The sequence below is a fragment of the Vombatus ursinus genome, unplaced genomic scaffold (assembly GCF_900497805.2).
Source record: "Vombatus ursinus unplaced genomic scaffold, bare-nosed wombat genome assembly UNPS02014848.1, whole genome shotgun sequence".
Classification (NCBI taxonomy): Eukaryota; Metazoa; Chordata; class Mammalia; order Diprotodontia; family Vombatidae; genus Vombatus; species Vombatus ursinus.
In genome coordinates, this window is record NW_020954626.1 from 9,322,696 (window position 1) to 9,344,789 (window position 22,094).

General features: G+C 38.4%; 1 protein-coding gene across 1 annotated transcript; it reads left to right on the forward strand.

Moving 5' to 3' along the window:
• Window positions 1-2,736: 2,736 nt before the first annotated feature.
• On the forward strand, window positions 2,737-21,417 carry POLR2M (RNA polymerase II subunit M). Its single transcript, XM_027840800.1, has 4 exons — window positions 2,737-2,970; window positions 4,476-5,120; window positions 19,108-19,315; window positions 21,030-21,417. The coding sequence occupies exons 1-4, from the start codon at window positions 2,870-2,872 to the stop codon at window positions 21,168-21,170; spliced, it is 1,095 nt and encodes a 364-aa protein (XP_027696601.1). The 5' UTR covers window positions 2,737-2,869; the 3' UTR covers window positions 21,171-21,417.
• Window positions 21,418-22,094: the final 677 nt, after the last annotated feature.

The following is a 22,094-nucleotide window of genomic DNA, read 5'->3' on the forward strand; positions in this document are numbered from 1 at the left end:
ACTCAAAGTCATCTTTGATGATTCCCTTTCACTATTCCCTCATTTTTAGCCAGTTGCATTCCTCTCCATAATACCTCTCAAATCTCTTCCTTTCTCTCCACTTATTACCAATCGAGTTCAAGAGCTCTTGATGGATAATTATGGTGGCCCACTGAATTGGTTTCCTTGCTTCCAATTGGTCCCCTCTCCAAACTGTCTTCCATACAGCTGCCAAAATAGTTTTCCTAAGTCATAAGTCTGGCCATTTCACTTTCCTGATCAAAAGTCTTTATTAATATCCTAATTTCCCCCCAAGATATATTGTAAACTCCTTAGCCTGGCATTTAAATCTGGGTTCAATTATTCTTTTTAGCCCTTTCCTCTCCCAACCTTACCTCTCCCCTTCATACAATTAACCTTCCAGCCAACCTAGATTATTACTAGGTTGTTCTCCTAACTTGTCATTCTACCTTATACTTCCTCATGCCCCTGTGGCTGGAATGCCCTCCTTTCTTACCTTCCTCCTGGTATCCTTGTATTTCTATAAGGCTCAGTTTGGGTATTATTTTTTCATTAAGTTTTCCCGGATCCTTCATAGTTAAGATTGTTTCTTTCCACAAATTACCTGGTATTTAACTGTTTGTGCACTTGTTGTACCCCTCCAGTAGAGTATAAAGCTCTCTGAGGCCATTTTTTTTTTGTCTTTGTATTCCTAGCACAGTCGGTGCCTTGCATGTAGTAGACAATCTATATTCGTTAACTGGAATTTCATTTGGTGTTTATTTGCTGTCCATTGTCAGAATGTGATGATATCAAAGGTGAGATTAGAACCCCACATCTAACCTGACTCTAATTCCAGTGTTATTTCCATTATATGGATAGACAGCCCCTACTCTGTACCACTGTTCATCTAATGTTAAGAAACCCAGAGGAAGGTCCCAAGGTGATGGGTACCTAAGCTTCCACTGTGGAGTTATAGAAAGATTATAACAATTTGAGCACAGGATGCAGAAGTAGGATGGATCACATCTGTACCCTAGTAGGGAATATTATTGATCTATACAATTGGTTTTAAACAGCCTCACTGGGCTTGGAATCAGGAGACGTAATTCAGTTGTCAAATTGATTTCCCTAGAGTTCTAATTATGCTGCCCCCTCCCCAGTCAATCATCTTGAGGTGTTCTTTATCACCTCCAGGATTAAATATCATCAAATAAAATGAGTCAACAAGGTGGCAGCTTCTGATATAGAGCTGGGCCTGGAGTCAGGAAGACTTGTGGGTTCACATACCACCTCAGATACTTCCTAGCTGTGGACAAGTCACTTAGTCTCCGTTTCCCCAACTTAAAATGGGGATAATAACAGCACCTACTTGCAAGGTTGTTGTGAGGATCAAATGAGGTAATATTTGTAAAGTGCTTTTAGTATAGGGCCTGGCATGTAGTAGGTGCTATGTAAATGATTCTTTCGTCTCCTCTCCCATATGAAATACCGTTTGGTGTGCAAAGAACATCATAACACTGCCTGTCTTTCAATCTTCTTACACCTTACTCCCTGCTGTGTACTCTGTACACAACTTCATTGCTGTTTCCCAATTCCAGATATTTTCACTAGCTGTCCCTAATGCCTGGAACACTGTCCCTTCTCATCTTTGCCTTCGGGCTTCCTCCCCCTTAGCACAGTAGACGCTTAATAAATTCTTGTTGACTTCACTGGATTTCATCACATACTAGATACGTCACTTAACCTATAGTTCCCTGTTTCCTTTCTACAGACTGGAAATAACAAGAGGTAGGCACCTGAGAGGGTTGTTTCGAGGACAGCACTTTAAAGTTTACAAAGTTCTACATAAACTCGACTGTACTTGTGATTTCATTGGTACAGGGAACTCCTGAGTGAAGAAATTCCTTTTACCAACGAAGGCAAGGGATATCTGAAATTTATCTTCTGATAATTGCATAGATCAGCGAGACTTGTCCAAGGTGTGTATCAGAAATGGAAGCTGCAACCACAGTTTCAGGGCCAGTTCACCTGCCACTACATCACACAGTCCTTCTGAGACCTATTTGTTCCCTGCATGTGCTCCTCAACTTCTTCTGCCTTAAAATCACCCTCGTACCAAAACACATTTTTAACACGGGCAAATGTATCCATGCTCTTGAGACAGGGAGAGCCAGTTTTGGTAATACACCCTGTCACAATAGGAGGGAGATGATGAGCGGAGGGTACATATTCAATGTAAAATTTTCAGGGCCAGCATTTTGACTCCACATGTTTATCCCAGGGTAGCAGAGGCTGCATCTAACAGGTAATCCTTTTTAAGTCTCCTGAAATGCAAAGGAATACTGAAGCGAGGCATCCTGGGTGCAGAAGTATGGGGACTGGGTCGGATTCTTGCTCTGACTGTGCCTTTGGGCTAGGCATGGTCACTCTTCCTCTCTGGGGTTCGGTTTTTTTTTCCTTCCATCTGTAAAAATGAGGAGGTTGGACATGATGATGTCTAAGGTTCCTTCCAGCTCTAAATGCGATTTGGCCATCCTAAATCCGGCCCACGTGCATTGACACTCCTCTCTGCCACAATTTCAAAGCACACCCACGTGCCGCAGGTTCCCAGCCCTGCGCGGATCTGATTGCGCCTGCGCACTCTCCTCTTTCCCGTCCTTTCCCTTGTCCCCCCTGAGGGCTCGCAGGCGATTCGGCTCTGTCCGTGTCCAGGCCCTCGATACAAATAAAGTTCTCCAGGTATTGAATCTTATGACGACTTCCGGTAAGATGGCGTCCCCCAGTGAACAGGGCGAATGCTCGCCCTCGAACTGGTAGCTTCGGCGGGCTCGGGTTGCTGAGCTGAGAGCCGCAGGCTCTCCGCCTGGCCGACGTTCTCTCCGGCAGGATGTCGTTGGCGCCGCCCGGGAGCGCCGAGGACCTCCGGAAGCGGAGCCTCGGGGAGCTTCGGGAGATGCTGGGGCGCCAAGAAAAACTTCTGCGGAACGAGTGAGTGCGGGGACCGGGACGGGGGAGGGTCTGGCCGGGGAAACCGGAGGGCGGTGCTACCTGCCCCTTCTGCCGACCTTCCTGAAATCGGGTCACTCCCAATAGTCCCCAAATGGGCAGCGAGGGGGCGCTGTGGCTGGAGCGTTAGACCTGAGTTCAAATGGGTCCCAGACACTTTCTAGCTGGGTGACCCAGGGCTAGTCACTTCACCCGTCTGCCTCAGTTTCCTCTGCTGTAAAATGGGGAATAATAACAGCACCTACCTCACAGGGCTGTAGTCAGGATCAATTGAGATAAATTGTAAAGTCTTTAGCATAGTGCCTGGTACACAGTTATATATGTGTAGCATATAAATGCAAATAAAGACGCTCTGGTAGCATGTACATAATTAATCCTTTCCCTTCTCTTCTCCTGTTTGGAGCACTGGACCTGAGTTCAGACCCAGCTTCAGATATTTGCTAGCTGGCTGACCCTTGGGCAAATCACTTAATCTTTGTGCCTCAGTTTTCTCAATTAATATGGGAATCATAATAACACCTCCCCTCCCAGAGGTTTTTTTGTGAGGATCAAGTGAGATGGTATTTATAAAATCACTTTGCTAACCTTAAAGTTATTGTTACTCAGCAAGACTATGCTGGGAGTGGGAAACCAGATGTTACAGAGAAACACTGCGACTTCTTTGCCTCTGCCTTCATATGGAGGGGCTGAGGAGTGGTGGTAGATAGTATTCAAATGGAGGGGGGGACATACGTAGGAGATTTATATAGAGGATTGCCAAACAGTAAGTAAATGCTGAATAACAATAATTATCTCTCAAAGTTGTTGTATGGATTAAATAAGATAATAGTTCTAAAGCATTTAGCATAGTGCTATCTAAATGTTAGCTGCTATTATTGTTATTACTATTAAGCATTGATTAAGTACTTCTTGATGTGCCTGAAATCTTAGCTTTAGGGTTTGAAAAGACCTTCTAGGTCAATTGAATCCAATTCTCTTATTTTACAATAAGAACAAATTGAACCAAAAACTGGCAAGATTTGGCAGTGGTCTTCTGGCAAGGTGTTCTGTAAATCCTCCTCAAAGAATTTTTTTCTACATGCACACATGTAAGTATATGTGAGAAATACGTGTGTATCTTGGGGAATATTCACTGAAAGGACGTAAAAGTAATTTGTTCTCCCTAGACAGAAGCTGGTGTTCTGAACTATTTGTGAGATTGAGCCCTTAATCTAATTAGCATGAAAGTGATAGGCTTAAAATACTTTAACTATTTGGCTGACGGCCCCCTTCTTTATCTTGTGCCTCCCTTCTCCACCCCCCAATATTTTCACTGGAAGCCTCAGCAATTCTTAATTCTCCTAGTTCTCGGCCAGCTAGAAATTAGTCCTTTTACCTAAACTTTCAGCTTACTAACTCCTGTGCTTTGATATAATGTCACTTTTTTGTCTCATGATTTTTTAAAAATACAGCTTTTAATAATATATTTTTATCTTTCTTTTTCCTAGAAAATTCATTCGCAGTTTGCCAGATGGAGGAAAAAAGATCTCTGACTTTGTGGAGAGAGTGAAATTGGCCATTGCAAAACATGAAGAGCTCAGAAGAACTAACAGATTGAACTTTGATTCAAAGCAAACTGTAACACATGAAATAGTTAGTTTAGGTCTGGATAAGCCATGGACTCCTGACCAGAGAAGGGAAACTTCATCAGATCTTGATTCTTCCCTTACAGTTATAAGAAAGTCATCTAAAATTGCCTCAAGAAACCAGGGAATTGAATCTACCATGGAAAGACCTGTTCCTAAAAGTTCTGATGAAGCCAGAGAGCCAGAAGGTGACACACAGTGCAACAAGTGGATGTGTAATAACAATAAAACTGTTGTGGTTTTGCCCTCACAAACAAATGAGACCTCCCACCAACTTGGTTTTCTAAATCGTGCAAGAGATGTTTCAGGGAGCACTGATGACATGTTTATTGATAGTTTACAAAGAATCACAATTAGTGATGATGAAAACCAGTCAGAAGAAGACACAAACATGGATCACTTTTGTAGTTATCACAGTAACACACCCAGAAAACCTCATTACATGGAAGTGCTGGAAACGAGAGCAAAGAATCCAATCCCTCCCCACAATAAATTTAAAACTAACCTGTAAGTATGGTAGGGAAACATCTCTCAGTAAATGCTCAATCTGAAAGCTCAAAGACTTGGTGAATGTGCTTAAATTGTTTGATTTTTTTAGAAGAAAATTTATCTTTAAAAAATTGCTTTAGATTAGTTACCCTATTTGGTACCAATGCATTGCCTACAAGGCAAGGGACTTGAATTAATATCTTAAAATAAAATATAAATATACACTACTTGAACTCCCAGTCACTCCAGGGTGTTCACTGCTGGTATGTTTACTGCTAGTCTAATTCTTCATTTTATAGCCATCAGCAATATTTATTTATGATGGGTAATAATATGCCTTCAGCCAGTTTCTTAAATCATGCAGCTTTTAGCTTGTTTCAGAATTTGGCTCACCCTCTCCTTTAGTGTGTACTTTTGCAGAAAAAAAAATTTCTAAAGTTCTTAGTGTATCCTCTACCCTCTCTATTTTTTTTTATTTTTATTTTTTTGAGGCAATTGGGGTTAGGGTCACACAGCTAGTTAGTGACAAGTGTTTGGTCTGAGGCCGGATTTGAACTCTGGTCCTCCTGACTTCAGGGCCGGTGCTCTATCCACTGCGCCACCTAACTGCCCCTCTATTTTTTTTTTTTTAAACAAATAAGGCAGCAGGACCAGGGGAAAAAAGTAACTTACTCGTGGTTTCACAATAGTCCATTAGAGCTAGAATTTGACTATAGGTCATCTGACTCCATATCCGATGTGCTTTCTATTGTAAGTTATTATAACTAGTTATGATTTAAAGATGCCTTGTGGAATTTGTGAATTATGCAGACTCTAAGTTGCTTGTATTTTCTTTAGTTCTTGGCTTTTTAGCTAATGAAACCTATAGCATTTCTGTCAAGTTGTGAGTGAGACATTAAGAGATCAAATTTAAATCATTTAGTAATTAAATGATTTGTTTGTTTAGCAGATTTGGCAAAAGGTTATATAATATAAGAGGAGTTTGAAACTATTAATTGAAAAGAGACTTTAGGATTGAATGAGTGAATGAGTTTGTCAAGAACTTACTTTGTGCCAAGCAAGGTTTTAAATAATACAGTTAGAAAAGATGTAAGTGTCTGCTTTTAAGGAGTTCACACTCTAATGGAAGGAAACCACAGTATGGGAGGGTGTGGCTTTAGGGAGATGATAACAACATCCATTGATCCTGAGTACAAGTGTCCAGGAAAACCACTGGTAAAGCCCAGTAATTTGACTTGAAAGTAGTCAGTGTAGCTTCATATATTTTTGAATTATATTCTAGAATTGGATACTCATAATTTCTTAAATTTTTTTTCCCTCAGTTTCAGTTTTACATTCTTTTTTTTTCAGCCAAAGACAAGGTTTATTAAAGATCCTCCATATTGCCAGACTCTTGAGGAATCTAGGAGTCTGCAAGTATTGACTAGATTCTAAGAATCTGAGCAGTAGCTAGATTTTAGGAATCTGAGCCTTTACATTCTTTTAATGAGTAAAAAGCAGCAGGCCTGTACCAAAGCCAGTTCATGCAACAAGTATTTATTTAATACCTACTACAGTCAAACTACTGTTAGCCACTGGAGGTAGAGATGATTTATGAAAAAAAAGGATAGATGTATACAAGCTTATAATCTAATAGTAAAAATATACAGGTCATTAACAGTGCAGGTATTAAAGGACAAAATAAATGTATAGATAGTAGATGCTATAGAAGTTTGGGGGAGGAAGAAAGCGGTCAGTGTTGAAGTAGCCAGGGCAAGGTTTCTGGCAGGGCTCTGAGTTGACCAGGATCAAGATGAAGAAGGGATGATTTGAGTAGTATGAGGGAGGAGAGACGAGAATGAACAAAGACTTGGAGCCAGGAATGAGCATGACATGTTTAGGAGAGAGTGAGATTTGCTGTCTCGAGCAAGGGGTTTATGTTAGGGAGTAGTTTGGAGCTATTGGAATGTGCTGAAAAAAGCACAGGTAATTTTAAAAATATTTCCTTAAAGTTAACTTACTAAGATTTGTTCTTTTTCTTCCCCACTTATTGCCAAACCTTTAAAAGAAAATAGTCTATACTTGATGTGCCTCATTCCTCTTTACCTATATACCCCTATCTCTCGCAATCCTCTCTGCTTTCCATTTCACTGTACTAAAACATCTCTGTGATCACTGACTACTGATTTCTGGACCAAAGGACCTATTTTTATTTCTCATCATCTCTGTTGACACTCTGCAGGACTTGGCACTGTTTGACCTCTACCTCTTCTCTTTGCATTTATGGCCCTCCTTTATCTGACAGTTTCTTCCCTTTCCCTTTCTTGACTTCTTTCTCTTTTTGCTTTAAAAATAGATACTTTCCCTATGGCTTGCTCCTCAGCTTTCCTGTTCTTTCTTCCTTAGACTGTTCATGTATTTTATGACTTCAGCCTTTACTTGGATGACTCCCAATTCTACATCTCTAGGCTTACCTTCTCCCCAGTTTCCAGACCTGTATTCCCACCTACCTATTAGATATCTTTACTAGTATTTTCCACCAGTGCGTCAAACTTGTTCATTTGTTTCAGTTGTGTCTAATTCTTTATGACCCCATTTTGGAATTTTCTTGGCAAAGATACTGAAGTGGTTTGCCATTTTCTTCTCCAGCCCATTTTGTAGAAGAGGGAACTGAGGCAAATAGGGTTAAGTGACTTGCCCAGGGTAACACAACTAGGAAATGTCTGAGGCCAGATTTGAACTCAGAAAGATAAGTCTTCCTGACACCCGACCTGGTACATCTTAGTACAAGCTTAGCACATCTTAAACTAAATTCATTTTACTCTTCAAATCTTACTCCTAATTGTCTCACTTTTTGCTGATGGAACCTATTAGCCTAGCTGCAGTCACCCTTGAAACTTTATTCTCTCCCATACCCAATCGATTCTCATCATCAGATTTTGTTCCTGTGATAGCTTTCTCTTACCATGGCCCTCTCCATTCACATGGCCACCACCTTAGTTCAAACACCCTTGTTTATCCCTCGTCTGGGCTACAACATTTGACTTATGCCTCTGCTCTAGTTCTTCCTTCATACCCCTGCCAGTAATCTCAATGTACTGCTGATTATATCACTTCCTTGCTCAAAAATATTTAGTATTTGTACATTCTTTTTTTTTTTGTGAAGAAAAGTTTTATTAATTCTGTTTTCTAAATTCACAAAATCACAGAATCTCAGGTCTGGAAGGGACCTTAGAGACCATGTAGTCTGATTCATACTTGAATAAGAGTTCTCTCTTTAGTATCTTTGAGAAGTTGCTATCTAGCTTTTGTTTGAAGACCTCTAGCAAAGGGGATCTCAGAATTTTTTTTTCTTTTCATTTTTTTTTAATTTATTTATTTTCAGTTTTCAACATTCACTTCCTCAAGATTTTGAGTTCCAAATTTTCTCCCCATCTCATCCCTCCCCCCACTTTATTTGTACATTCTTTATAGAAAAAAGTACAAACTTCCTAACCCAGCATTCACCACATTCTGATTCCAAGTTTCCTTTTTTTTTAATTTTCCCCCCTTAATAGCATTTTATTTTTTCCAATTACATGTAAATATAGTTTTCAGAATTCATTTTTATAAGATTTTGACTTCCAAATTTTTCTTGCTCCTTCCCTCTCCTCCCCTCTCCCTAAGACAGCAAGCAATCTGATATAGGTTATATATGTACAATCATGTTAAATGTATTTCCATATTAGTCATGTTGTGAAAGAGGAATCAGAACAAAAGGGAAAAACAAAACAAAAAAGTAAAAATAGTATTCTTCATTCTGCATTTAGACTCAATAGTTCTCTCTCTGGAGGTGGATAACATTTTCCATCATGAGTCTTTTGGAATTGTCTTTGATCATTGTATTACTGAGGAGAACTAAGTCTATCATAGTTCATCATTGAACAATGTTGCTGTTTCTGTGTACAATGTTCTCCTGTTTCTGTTCACTTCACTAAGCATCAGTTCATTTAAGTCTTTCCAGGTTTTTCTGAAGTCTGCCTGCTCATCATTTCTTATAGCACAATAGTATTCCATTACATTCATATACTACAACTTGTTCAACCATTCCCCAATTGATGGGCATCCCTTCAATTTCGAATTCTTGGCCATCACAAAAATAGCTGCTATAAATGTTTTTGTACATGTAGGTCCTTTTCCCCATTTTTGTGATCTCTGTGGGATGCAGACCTAGTAGTGGTATTACTGGATCAAAGGGTATGCACAGGTTTATAGCCATTTGACTTAGTTCCAAATTGCTCTCCAGAATAGTTGGATCAGTTCACAACTCCACCAGCAATGCATTAGTGTTGCAGTTTTCCTCTCATCTTCTCTAACATTTATCATTTTCCTATTTTGGCATGTTAGCCAATCTGATAGATGTGATGTGGTACCTCAGCATTGTTTTAATTTGCATTTCTCTAATAGTGATTTAGAGCATTTTTCATATGACTATAGATAGCTTTAATTTCTTTGTCTGAAAACTGCCTGTTCCTATTCTTTGACCATTTATCAATGGGGAAATGACTTATATTCTTATAAATTTGACTCCATTATTTATTTAAGAAATGAGGCTTTTATCAGGAACACTGGCTGTAAAAATTGTTTCCCAACTTTCTACTTTCCTTCTAATCTTGGTTGCATTGGTTTTGTTTGTACAAAAACTTTTTAATTTAATGTAATCAAAATTATCCATTTTGGATTTCATAATGTTTTCTATCTCTTGTTTGGTTGTAAATTCTTCCCTTCTCCATAGATCTGACAGGTAAATGATTCCTTGCTCTCTTAATTTGCTTATGGTATTGTCATCCTTTATGTCTAAATCAAGTATCCATTTTGACCTTATCTTGATATACAGTGTGAGATGTTGGTCTATGCCTTGTTTCTGCCATACTATTTTCCAATTTTCCTAACAGTTTTTGTTAAATAGTGAGTTCTTATCCCAGAAGCTGGAGTCTTTGGGTTTATGAAACAGTAGATTATATAGTCATTTACTACTGTGTCTTTTTGTACCTAACCCATTCCACTGATCTACCATTCTATTTCTTAGCCAATACCAAATAGTTCTATAATGTAGATTTAGATCTGGTACGGCAAGGCCACATTCCTTCACATTTTTTTTTCATTGATTCCCTTGATATTTTTGACTTTTTGTTCTTTCAGATGAATTTTATTATTACTTTTTCTGGCTCTATAAATTATTGTTTTGGTAGTTTGGTATAGATTAAGTAGGTTCATTTAGGTAAGATTGTCATTTTTATTATATTGGCTTGGCCTACCCCAGGAGTAATTAATATTTTCCAGTTGTTTAGATCTTACTGGAATTAATTGCTCTATAAATGTTTGGTAGAATTCACTTGTAAATCCATCTGGCCCTGGAGATTTTTTCTTAGGGAGTTCATTGATGGCTTGTTCAGTCTCTTTTTCTAAAATGGGGTTATTTTATTTCCTCTTCTGTTAATCCCAGCAATTTATGTATTTGTAAATATTCATCCATTTCACTTAGATTGACAGATTTATTAGCATATGATTGGGCAAAATATCTCTTAATTATTGCTTTCATTTCCTCTTCATTGATGATGAATTCACCCTTTTCATTTTTGACACTGGTAGTTTAGTTTTCTTTCTTTTTTTTTAATCAAATTAACCAAAGGTTTATCTATTTTATTGGTTCTTTCATAAAACCAGCTCTTAGTTTTATTTATTAGTTCAATAGTTTTCTTACTTTCCATTTTATTAATCTGTCCTTTGATTTTCAGAATTTTTAATTCATTATTTAATTGGGGATTTAAAATTTGTTCTTTTTCTAGCTTTTTTTAGTTTCATGCTCAATTCATTGATCTGCTCTTTCTTTGTTTTATTCATGTAAGCATTTAGAGATATGAAATTTCCCCTAATAGCTGCTTTGGCTGCATCCCATAAATTTTGGTGTGTCATTATTGCCATTCTCTTTGATGAAATTATTAATTGCTGCTGGTTTGTTGTTTGACCCACTAATTCCTTAGGATTAGATTATTTAGTTTCCAATTAGTTTTTAGCCTATTTTTTCCATGGCCCTTTATTACAGTTCTTATTGTATCGTGTAGTTCTTATTGTATCATGATCTGAAAAGGATGCATTTAATATTTCTGCTTTTCTGCATTTGATTGTGTGGTTTTTATGCCCTAAAACATGATCAGTTTTTGTGTAGGTGACATGTACCACTGAGAAAAAGGTATATTCCTTTCTCTCCCCATTCAGTTTTTTCTAGAGATGTATCACATCTAGATTTTCTAAATTTCTATTTACCTCCTTAGATTTTTCGAGTTCTGAGAGTGGAAGGTTGTGGTCCCTCACTAATATAGTTTTGCTCCTTATTTCTTCCTGTGACTTACTTAACTTCTCTTCTAATTAGGAATCTGGATGCTATACCACTTGGTGCATATATGTTTAGTATTGACATTACTTCATTGTCTATTGTACCTTTTAGAAAGATGTAATTTCCTTCTTTATCTCTTTTAATTAGATCTATTTTTGCTTTTGCTTCGTCTGAGAACAGGATTGCTACCCCTGGTTTTTTTGTTTTTTTTATTATTTCAGCTGAAGGATAATATATCCTGCTCCAGCCTTTTCCCTTTATTCTGTGTGTTTCTCTCTGCTTCAGATGTGTTTCTTGTAAACAACATATTGTAGGATTATGGTTTTTAATACAGTTTGCTATTCGCTTCCATTTTATGGGAGGGTTCATCCCTTCATGTTCACAGTTATGGTTACTAATTGTGTATTTTCCTCCATCTTGTTTTTCCCCCTTTTTATACTTTTCTCTCTCCTTTCACTTTGTCCCTCCTCACCATTGTTTTGCTTCTGACCACTGCCTCCCTCAGTCTACCCTTCCTTCTATTAGCCCCCATCCCTTTTCTTTCCTCTCTCCCCTCCTACTTCTGCCCTCTCTTTTGTCAGTCTTCCTCCTCCACTTTCCTTTCCACTTTCCTCTCCTACTTCCCTATAGGATAAGATAAATTTCTGTATCCAACTGAGTGTGTATTTTTCCCTCTTTGAGCCAAATCCAATGAGAGTAAGGTTCAAACAATTCTCACCTCCTCCCTTCTTTCCCTCTACTATAATAGGTGTTTTGTGCCTCTGTGATATATTTAGCCTAGTTTGCCTCCTCTGTTCCTCTTCTCCCAGTACAATCCTTTTTTTCCCCTCCATTTAGTCTTTTTTATATCATCACATCAAAGTCAACTTATACCTACACTCTCTGTCTATGTATATTCCTTCTCACTGCCCTAATAGAGATATAGTTCTCAAGAGTTACAAGTAACATCTTCCCATGTAGGAATACAAACAGTTTAAACGTTATTGAATAACATGACTGTTTTTTTTTCCCCTGTTTACCTTTTTAAGCTTCTCTTGAATCTTGTATTTGAAGATTGAATTTTCTGTTCAACTCTGGTGTTTTCATCAGGAAAGTTTGAAAGTCTCCTATTTCATTGAATGTCTATCTTTTCCACAGAAATACTATGCTTAATTTTGCTGGGTAGTTGATTCTTGGTTGTAATCCAAGTTCCTTTTCCTTCCAGAATATTATCTTCCAAGCTCTCTGATGCTTTAATGTTGAAGCTGCTAAGTCCTGCATAATCCTGACTATGGCTCCTTGATATTTGAATTGTTTTTTTCTGGTTGTTTGCAGTATTTTCTCTTTGACCTGATAATTCTGGAATTTATCTATAATATTCTTTGGAGTTTTCATTTTGGGATCTCTTTCAGGAGGTGATCAATGGATTCTTTCAATTACTATTTTACCTTCTGGCTCTAAGATAGCAAGACAATTTTCCTTGATAATTTCTTAAAACATGCAGTCCAGGCTCCTTTTTTGATCAGGGTTTTCAGGTAGTTCAATAATTTTTAAATTATCTCTCCTGGATCTATATTCCAGGTCAGTTGTTTTTCCAGTGAGGCATTTTACATTTTCTTCTATTTTTTCATTCTTTTAATTTTGTTTGACTGATTCTTGATGTCTCATAGACTCATTAGCTTCCACTTGCCCAATTCTAATTTTCAAGGAACTATTTTCTTCATTTAGCTTTTGTACGTTCTTTTCCATTTGGCCAATTCTACTTTTTAAGGAGTTTTCTTCATTGGAATTTTTTCCCCCAATTCAGCTAATTGTATTTTTTAAGGAATTATTTTCTTCAGTCAATTGTTGTCATTTCTTTTCCAAGCTATTGACTCTCTCTTGTGTAACTCTCATTTCTTTTCACAGTTTTTCTCTTACCTCTCTTATTTGATTTTTAAAATCCTTTTTGAGCTCTTCCAAGAAGGCTTTTTGGTCTTGAGGCCAATTCATCTTCCCCTTTGAGGCTTTTCATGTAGGCATTTTGACAGTCCTGTCCTCTTCTGAGTTTTGCTTTGATCTTCCCTGTTGCCATAAGAGCTTTTTATGGTCAGGGCTCTTTTCTGTTTATTCATTTTAAAACCTATTTTGTGACTTTTAAAAGTGAGCTTTGCTCCTGGGGCAAAGGAGGGCACTGTCCCAAGCTTCTTGTGCTGGGGGCCAGGGACCTGGTCACTGGCTTTCTGTGCCAGAGCCTTAGGTGCTGGAGGCTTGCCCACTGTGCTGGGGTGGCCCAGCCTAGTAGCACCTATTGTGCCGGGGGTTCCCGGACTGGCAATTTACCTTCTGCACTGGAGACCTCACAGATGGCCTGCTGTGCCACTGCCCTGCTGAGATAAGACTGAGGGGCCTCAATTGTTGATCTGGGCTGTGGCTAAGAGCTTATTGCTCGCTTGCCCAGACACTGCTGCACTGGGCTGTGTTCCCCTTTTACCCAAGTGAGACAGACCTTTCCTGAAGTCCTTCTAAGTTATTTTAAGCTGGAAAATTAATTTAACTCCATCTTTTTGAAGGTTCTGTTGCTCCCGAATCCGTTTAGAGACTTGATTTAACAAGGGAAACTTGGGAGAGCTCAGGCAACTTCCTGGCTTTTCTCCACCATCTTGGCTCTGCCTCCCAAGCTTTCTTTCTAGTTTTAACTCATGCCACTTCTTTTAAAGTACTCTTTGCCCCTGCTAAACTGTGTTATTCCCTGTTCATCAAATTCATTTTGCCCTTTATGCTTTGTGCCTTTGTTCTTAGCATCCCATAACTTAGAATGCATCCTTTTCTCTTCCTATTGCAGTGCTTCCCATTCTTCACCCAGCATCCCCCACTAGCTCTGCAGTCCAGAAGGATTATTTCAGAGCACATAGTTACACTTCTCTTGTGTGCTTATATTTTCATTTATATTGATGATTTGTGCTCTTGTCTTGGCTCCTCTATTAGACTGGAAACTCCTTGAAGGCAGGTTTTTGTTTATTCCTCTCTGAATCGCCTCATAGGAAACACAATAGCACCCCCATGTGGAAAACACTCAAGCATGGTAGAACTGAAGTATTTGTGCAATTGAATTTATATTTTGAGTTGTATGATTTTTATCAAAAAGGATTTTACTAGCCTAAGCTCTTTTCCAGAGCTGGTTTTTGGCAGACAGACAATCATATTCACTATTTTTTTGATTTATTAGCCAATGAATTTTGAATGCCTTCAAGTATGCAAAATGCTGTGCCAGGTGATTTAGGGAGGGACACACAGAAGTGAAGGGGAACCCTTCCCTTTGGAAACTTAATCTGATTGGCCTAGATCAGACTTCTTTTTTTTTTTTTTTACCATTAGTAAATTTATTTATTTATTTTTAGTTTTCAACATTCACTTCCACAAGATTTTGAGTTCCAAATTTTCACCCCATCTCGACCCTCCCCCCATCCCAAGATGGCATGCATTCTGAATACCCCTTCCCCTGGTCTGCCTTCCCTTCTACCTCTTCCCCCCTTCTCTTATCCCCTTCCCCTTCTGTTTTCCTGTAGGGCAGGATAGATTTCTGTACCCCATTTCCTGTGTTTCTTATTTCCCGTTTCATGTGAAAACATTTTTTTTAAACATGTGTTTTTAAAACTGGGTTCCAAATTTTCTCCCTTCCTCCCTCCCCACCCACCCTCATTGAAAAGGCAAGCAACTCAATATAGGTTATACACGTGCAGTTATGCAAAACACTTCCATAGTAGACGTGCTGTGAAAAACTAAGTCTATTTCCCTTAATCCTATCCTGCCCTCCTATCTATTCTTTCTTTTGACCCTGTCCCTCCTCAGAAGAATTTGCGTCTGATTATCCCCTTTCCCAATCTGCCCTCCTCTCTATCATCCCCCTACTCTCTTGTCCCATTCCCCCCCTATTCTCTTGTCCCCTTCCCCCCCTGTTTTCCTATAGGGTAAGACAGATTTCCATACCCAATTGAGTGTGTATGTTATTCCATCCTTAAGTCAAATCCTATGAGAATAAGATTCACTTATTCCCTCTCACCTTCCCTCATTTCCCCTCCACTGTAGGAGCCTTTTCTTTTCTGGTTTTTTGTGTGAGATAATTTACCCCATTCTACCTCTCCCTTTCTCCTTCTCCTAGTATAATCCTCTCTTACCCCTTAATTTTATTTTCCAGATATAACCCCCTTCATCTTCAACTCACCCTGTGCCCTCTATCTATCTGTCTATCTATCTATCCATACATACATACATATAATTTTTTCCCTCCAACTACCCTAATACTGACAAAGGTCTCATGAGTTACAAATATCATCATTCCATGCAGGAATGTAAACAGTTCAACCTTAATAAGTCTCCTGTGATTTCTCTTTCCTTTTTACCTGTTCATATTCCACTTGAGTCTTGTATTTGAAAGTCAAATTTGATAGTGTTTCCAAAGGCATTGAAGACTAACAGTACACTGTTGCAAGCTCCCATTTCAGTGCTCATAAGCTTCCAGGGGCATCAAAAGTAGGGCAGTTGTAGAGAAGGGAAGGGGGAGCATTCACAGCCTCCCTTAAAGGTTGAGAGACCCTAGTTCAAAGGTGAGTGTTAAAAATACTGTTTTGGTCATGGCCTGTCAATTCATTTGGGTTATGTAGGTATCATAAACAGTTATCTTCAAATATTACTTCCTTTTGAAATATCAATTATATTTTCTGAACTGAAAATTAGATTCTTTGTTTTCAAACTTCGTAACTTATTTTGGAAGCTTTTTTTTTTTTAATTCTTGAAGACATATATATGTGGAAGAGTGGCTTAGATTTTAGAAATAGAAAGGTTGTTCCAAAAGTCTAACATGGGTTTTAAACAATAGCTTAAATTTTGGAACTTTAGAATCTTTTTTTTAAAGCTTTGGAATTTTAGAAATATTGCTCATCTTATTAGCTGGGTCTGTATGTTACTGGTCCCTGTGATTTTCATCATATACCAGTGTCTTGGTATAACTGTATAATTTACAGATTTGAAGAACCTTTTAGGAAGAAGTGTGTTAACACAGCTCTTCAGCCACTTTATCTAACCTCCACAGTCAGCTTTGAATAAAATAGCCATTTGATTTCCTGGAAGGGGAAATTACTCTCTAGGCTGTGCTGATCTTAATGTAGTTGCCAGGATGAGATGCAGTTAAACTGAGGGCCAGATTTGTTTTCCCCGCCCTCTCTGTAGATAGCTTTTTCAAGGCAGAATGTAAAGCATTGGCCCATCCCAACATATCTTCCCCAACACAATTGCCAATATGGCATTCTTGCCAGTGGAATCATTCTTCTAGAATAGGTTATTGCTGTCACAAAATTCTTTTGAGATTTAAATATTTTGTATGTGGAATAATAATAGTTCACATTTTTAGTACTTCAGTGTTTATGAGTTATGCTAGGTCTTATTGGTTTATCATATGAATTAGATATAATTCAATTCCATAAACATTTATTAAGTTTACCTTTTACTTAGGTTTTAGAGGACCAACTTAGGCTTGAAAAATTATTAAGCGCATGATACTTAGTAAATGCACAATGCTTTGTACTTAGAATAGCAATAGTTTGAAAAGACAATTCTTCTCTTGAGCTAACAGTTTAGTGGGTAGATAAGACATGTACACAATTAACTGTAATACAAATTATAATAAGGACAGAGAAAAAATCCAAAGTATAATGATGATGGTGGCTTACGTTTGATCTTCACAACATCTTGTGAAATAAGGAGTTCTGTATTATCCCTATTTTGTAGATTAGGAAACAGAGACTCAGAAACTTGTCTATAATTACAACTTGTGGTGGGAGAAAATCTGAAGACAAATAAAGAACTTAATACCTATATATTCTATTGAAAGGTAATAGTCTGACTATATCCAACAACATCATTGCAAGCATAGATTGCTTATTGTCTGTAGGACTCTGTCCCAAACCCTGGGGAGACAAAGAGAAGCGTAAGATAGTTTTTGTTCAGTCGTTTCAGCCGTGTCTGACTCTTCATGACTACATTTGGGATTTTCTTGGCAAAAATACTGGAGTAGTTTGCCTTTTCCTTCTCCAGCTCAGTTTTACAGATGAGAAAACTGAGACAAACAGGGTTAAGTGACTTGCTCAGGATCACACAGCTAATCACTCTCTGAGGCCAGATTTGAACTTAGGAAGATGAGTCTTCCTGACTCTAGGCCTTGTTACTCTATCCACTGTGCTACCTGACTCCCCATTAATATAGTACTTGCTTCTAAAGACTTTACAGGTTAGTTGAGGAGCTAAGGCTTTTACATAAAGTAGTGATACAAGGCAGTGGATGGAAAGTGCTAAATGAATAACAGGTTATAAGTTCTACAGGAATTCAGGAAGAGCTATCCTGAAGGGCTAGTGATGGCTGAAGAGGACTTCATAAAGGTGATACTTATTCTGGGCCTTGGAGAATTTAGATAAGTGGAAAGCAGAGAAAGGGGCTCATTCAGAAGAAAACCATGAGTAAGTAAAGCTTGGAATGTGTTGGGCATGTTCAGGAAACACTGAGTGTTGAGTAGACCATTTTGGCTAAGATGGAAGGAACTATCAGAAATTGAGATAAGAATGAGGAAGGGGTCAGAGAGTAGAAGGCCTAACCCTAAAAAATCATATCTAAAACCAAATTCATCCTCTTTCTTCCCAACCACTTTTGTCCTTTGAACATTACAGTAAATGTGATCTCGTATTCCCACCCATCCTAAGATAGCGGGCCATTTCAGGGTCTGCAGGAGTGCTTATCCCAGTCACAGAGGGGTCCGGAAGAGAAAGAGCTGCCTTGGGGAAGGTCCGATGAATTTGGTTGTAGACATGTTGAGAAGAGAGAGGAGGACAGCTAATTGGAGATAGCAGAAAATTGAAGATTTGGGACTGGAGTCTGAAGAGACATCAGGACTGGGAATGTTATCGGCAAAGTCATGAAGCGTGGGGAACGAAATGAAAAAGCCTTTGTTAAAGCCATGAGAGTACATGAAATCACTGAGGAAGAGAAAGTCAAGCACGCAGAGCAAAGGGCCCCGAGTTGAGCCTTGAGGCATGCCCACGTTGAAGAAATGGGAGAAAGGAGCATTCTGTTGAGGAGAAAGGGCTGCAGCAGCTGCCTGTTTCTCTGAGATGAAAGATGCTTAAGTCTCAAGGCTTTAAGCTTCCAAGGAAATTCCGAGTATAAATGCTGCTTGATTTACTAGAAAAATCTTTCACTCCCTCTATTTCTCTGAACGGCTCATGATGATCTGGTTGCCTTGTTTAAACCAGTCTTTTTCTCCAAAGCCCTCACCAGCACCCCCATTTTTCAGTAGTGGGAGGAATTAATGCAGGAAGGAAAAAAAATGTTAGCTCTAAATTCTAATTCACTTTCACCAGTTACCTTGTTTTAGTAGGTGGAGATGAGGGTTTCAAAGATGAATAAAATGCTTGCAAAATTTCTGCAAAGTATCAGGTGGAAAGAGGGGAAATTATGCAAATTACTGTACTATGTAATTCATTTTCTGTAGCCATTTTTAGAAAATTTTCTACTTCCAAGAGGAAAATATCCTAATTTTTGAATAAATTCTTTGTTAATGTTTAAAATAAGATCCCTCTAAAACATAGCCTAAATAGGTCTTATAACTTGTGCACTTCCAATATTGTCATTTTTCCGCTTTAGGTTACCTTCAGAATCTCATGACTCACCTAGTCATTCGCCACAGAGAAAAGGGTCTCCAGTTTCAGTGGAAGAAAGGAGGCGCAGGGAGAAGCAGCACTTAGATGACATCACAGCAGCTCGGCTGCCACCCCTTCACCACATGCCTACACAGTTGCTGTCTATGGAAGAATCTTTAGTAATTCAGAAGCAGCAAAAACAGAATTATGAGGTATTAAGAACATTGTTTTTGTTTGCTAATTTGGATGCCTAATTGAGGATGTTTAAAAGTGGAATCTTGAAGTCTCTATGAGGAGTATACTGCTTTTGACTGCAGTCAGCCATTTTTATTTAGTTTGTATGTACAATACATAAAAGTCTTTAACACACGCCATTTCATGGATAAGCTTGAAAAATGGGAAGAAACTACGGTGTTGATAAAATATTCAAGTTTGCAAAGAAGGATGGAGGTTGGGAAAGAGTCATAGATTATTTAAGCTACCAGGCAAACAGACCCTTTCTAACTTCCAGTATAGTACATCATGGTAGCAGCTTATTTCCAGTTAGGTCAATTAATGGACAGGGATGTTGCCATTAACACTGGCTGTTCCATTAGCAGTTGTGTAATATTACTTGATTATATGCAATGGCATTTTCAAGGTCTGTGCCTTTAAAAAAAAAAAAGCTGTTTTTCTTCAAATACTTTAAATAATTTCCTGCCTGTACCTGTGGAACTAAAGAACCATGTTCTCTAAATTGTCTAGCTTCCAGTGGATGCCTGTGATAGCTTGTTTTGCTTTACTGTTTTTCATCTGCCATGTTGAGAGTTCTGCTTTTGAAAAAAAATTTTTTTAAAAGTTAAATGAACCGCCTCAAATGGGAATTTATTACAGTATTTTTAGCCACTCATTACAGTATTGTTAGCTACCAGTTTGAGTCTCCTTTAATATGTGGGGAGCTGGGTGTTGGGCAGAGAGAGAGATCCAAGTGACAGGGGATAGCATGAGTGTGAAAGCAGAAATGAATTCGTCCACTAGGCACTAGCAGGTGGTAACGTAATCCTTGGGTGGATGTAATCAGATTGGCAAGATGGAAGGTTTATAAAGACAGACTTTCTGAACAGGCACCTGTACACGCAGCCGTGTCTGTGTTGGTCTGTTTGTTTTCATTGTGGCATTTGACACTCTTAGAGCTGGGTTTTCGTGTAGAAACTTCTGTCTGTAGGAGAATCAATACAGCACTTAGAGTAATATTGGTGTTTTAATAACAAAAGTTGCTGACCAGTATACTTCTTTAAAAGTCCATCAATATTTATTACTCTCCAAGTCCCAAATCCAGTTATCCGATTCTTGCTGAGATTTGATTTATTTCCACATATTGTTGATTGCTAATAGAAGTCAGTAAGGGCCAGCGTAGCATGGTTGCAGTTCTCATGGAGGCTGGTTCATTTCTGTTCATCAGGCTTGTAGGTGGAAAGGCAGCTATGAGTGCCCAGTGAGGTGAGAGGGTACACATTTATTAGTGGATCCAATCAGTACAGCTTTATGATAACAGGGGCTACATTATGAGATGGTGAGCCCATCACTAGAATTGTTCAGACAGCAGGGCTTAAATGCCATCTATTGGGGATGTTTTTTCCCCTCCAGTAGAAGACAAATTTTGTCTTCAGGGCAGGAACTATCTTCGTGGTTGGCTTTGTTTCTGCAGTGCCTAGTGTAGTGCCTGCAACATAGAGATTGCTCAATAAACGTGAGTTGAATTGGAGAGTATTTCTGCATTGGGTGGGACACTCTGAGATACTATGACTTATGAAATTAGTTAAATGACAAAGTATAGGGATGTTTTTGTGAAAAGGGCTATGTATATGCTCAATAGAATTTTTGAAGGAGTAAAAATATTGTGTGAGGAAAAATACAAAAGTTTCATGTCAATTTTTTCTTTTAAAGGAAATTCAAGCCAAGCTTGCTGCACAAAAACTGGCTGAAAGACTGAATGTTAAAATGCAGAGCTATAATCCTGAAGGTGATGCATCAGTGAAGTACAGAGAAGTGAGGGATGAAGATGATTATCATTCTTCTGAGGATTAATTCTGAAGAAAGATGATTGAGTAGCCTCCTAAATTCTTCAATTCTGAAGTGTTCCTTCATTACATTAGACTCCTAGCCTAGAAGGCAAAAGTAGAAATTTACAGTGTGCATAAGCGTGCTCAGTCAGACCGTGAAGATTTTATGGTGTACTTGCCATTCAGAAAATTAAAAAGAGATTTGGTTATGGATATGATAAATCTGTTTCTTATGTTTATATAAAATAAACTTTTGCAGTATTTTGTGTTTAGTTTGATGTTACTGTAATTTAATTTTAGAGAATTATTTAGCTTTTTGTTGCTTCCTTTTTTTCTAACTTATGTCTCGAGCTGGAAGAGACTGAAGAAATCGGGTATAACCCCCACATTTTATAGATAGGGAAACTGAGTCACAGGGGAATTGCATGACTTGCCCAGGGTAACACAGCTTTTATCTCTTGGTGGCAGGATTTGAACCTTGTCTACCAAGTCTAAAACTCTAACCGCTATGCCAGTTAACAATAATTAGAACTATAATAAAAGTACTGCATCTATGTCAAACTACTGTGAATGCCCTACCACAATGAAATAGCCTTTATTGAGTTCTATTCTGTTGTGCTGGACACTGTCCTAAGAAAAATTGCATAGATGTGGTTTCTTGCCTTTTTAGATTGAGACGGGGCAATCTTGGGAAGTTCTCTGTATTTAGTTGGATAAAAAAAAATTCAGTATCTGATTTGTCTGCAAAGAAACATGGAGAGAGATGGACTTTCAATAGATGGTAGAAAGAATAGGACATTCCAGGAGGCCCATAAAAGTGAGGGACATTTAGCAGATTTATCTGGGATGGTCCTGGAGATAAGGGAGAAAAAAAAGAAGCAAAAGCAACTAACTGTGAAAGAAGTAACTGTTCCAACTAAGCTTTTCCTCCTTAAGAAATTATCCTGTT

Excerpts from the sequence above, each read along its gene's own strand:
- POLR2M (XM_027840800.1), top strand. The coding sequence starts at position 2,870 with ATGTCGTTGGCGCCGCCCGGGAGCGCCGAGGACCTCCGGAAGCGGAGC. Across the intron at positions 5,121-19,107 it reads AATAAATTTAAAACTAACCT|GTTACCTTCAGAATCTCATG; the intron begins GTAAGTATGGTA and ends TTTCCGCTTTAG. Across the intron at positions 19,316-21,029 it reads AGCAAAAACAGAATTATGAG|GAAATTCAAGCCAAGCTTGC; the intron begins GTATTAAGAACA and ends TTTCTTTTAAAG.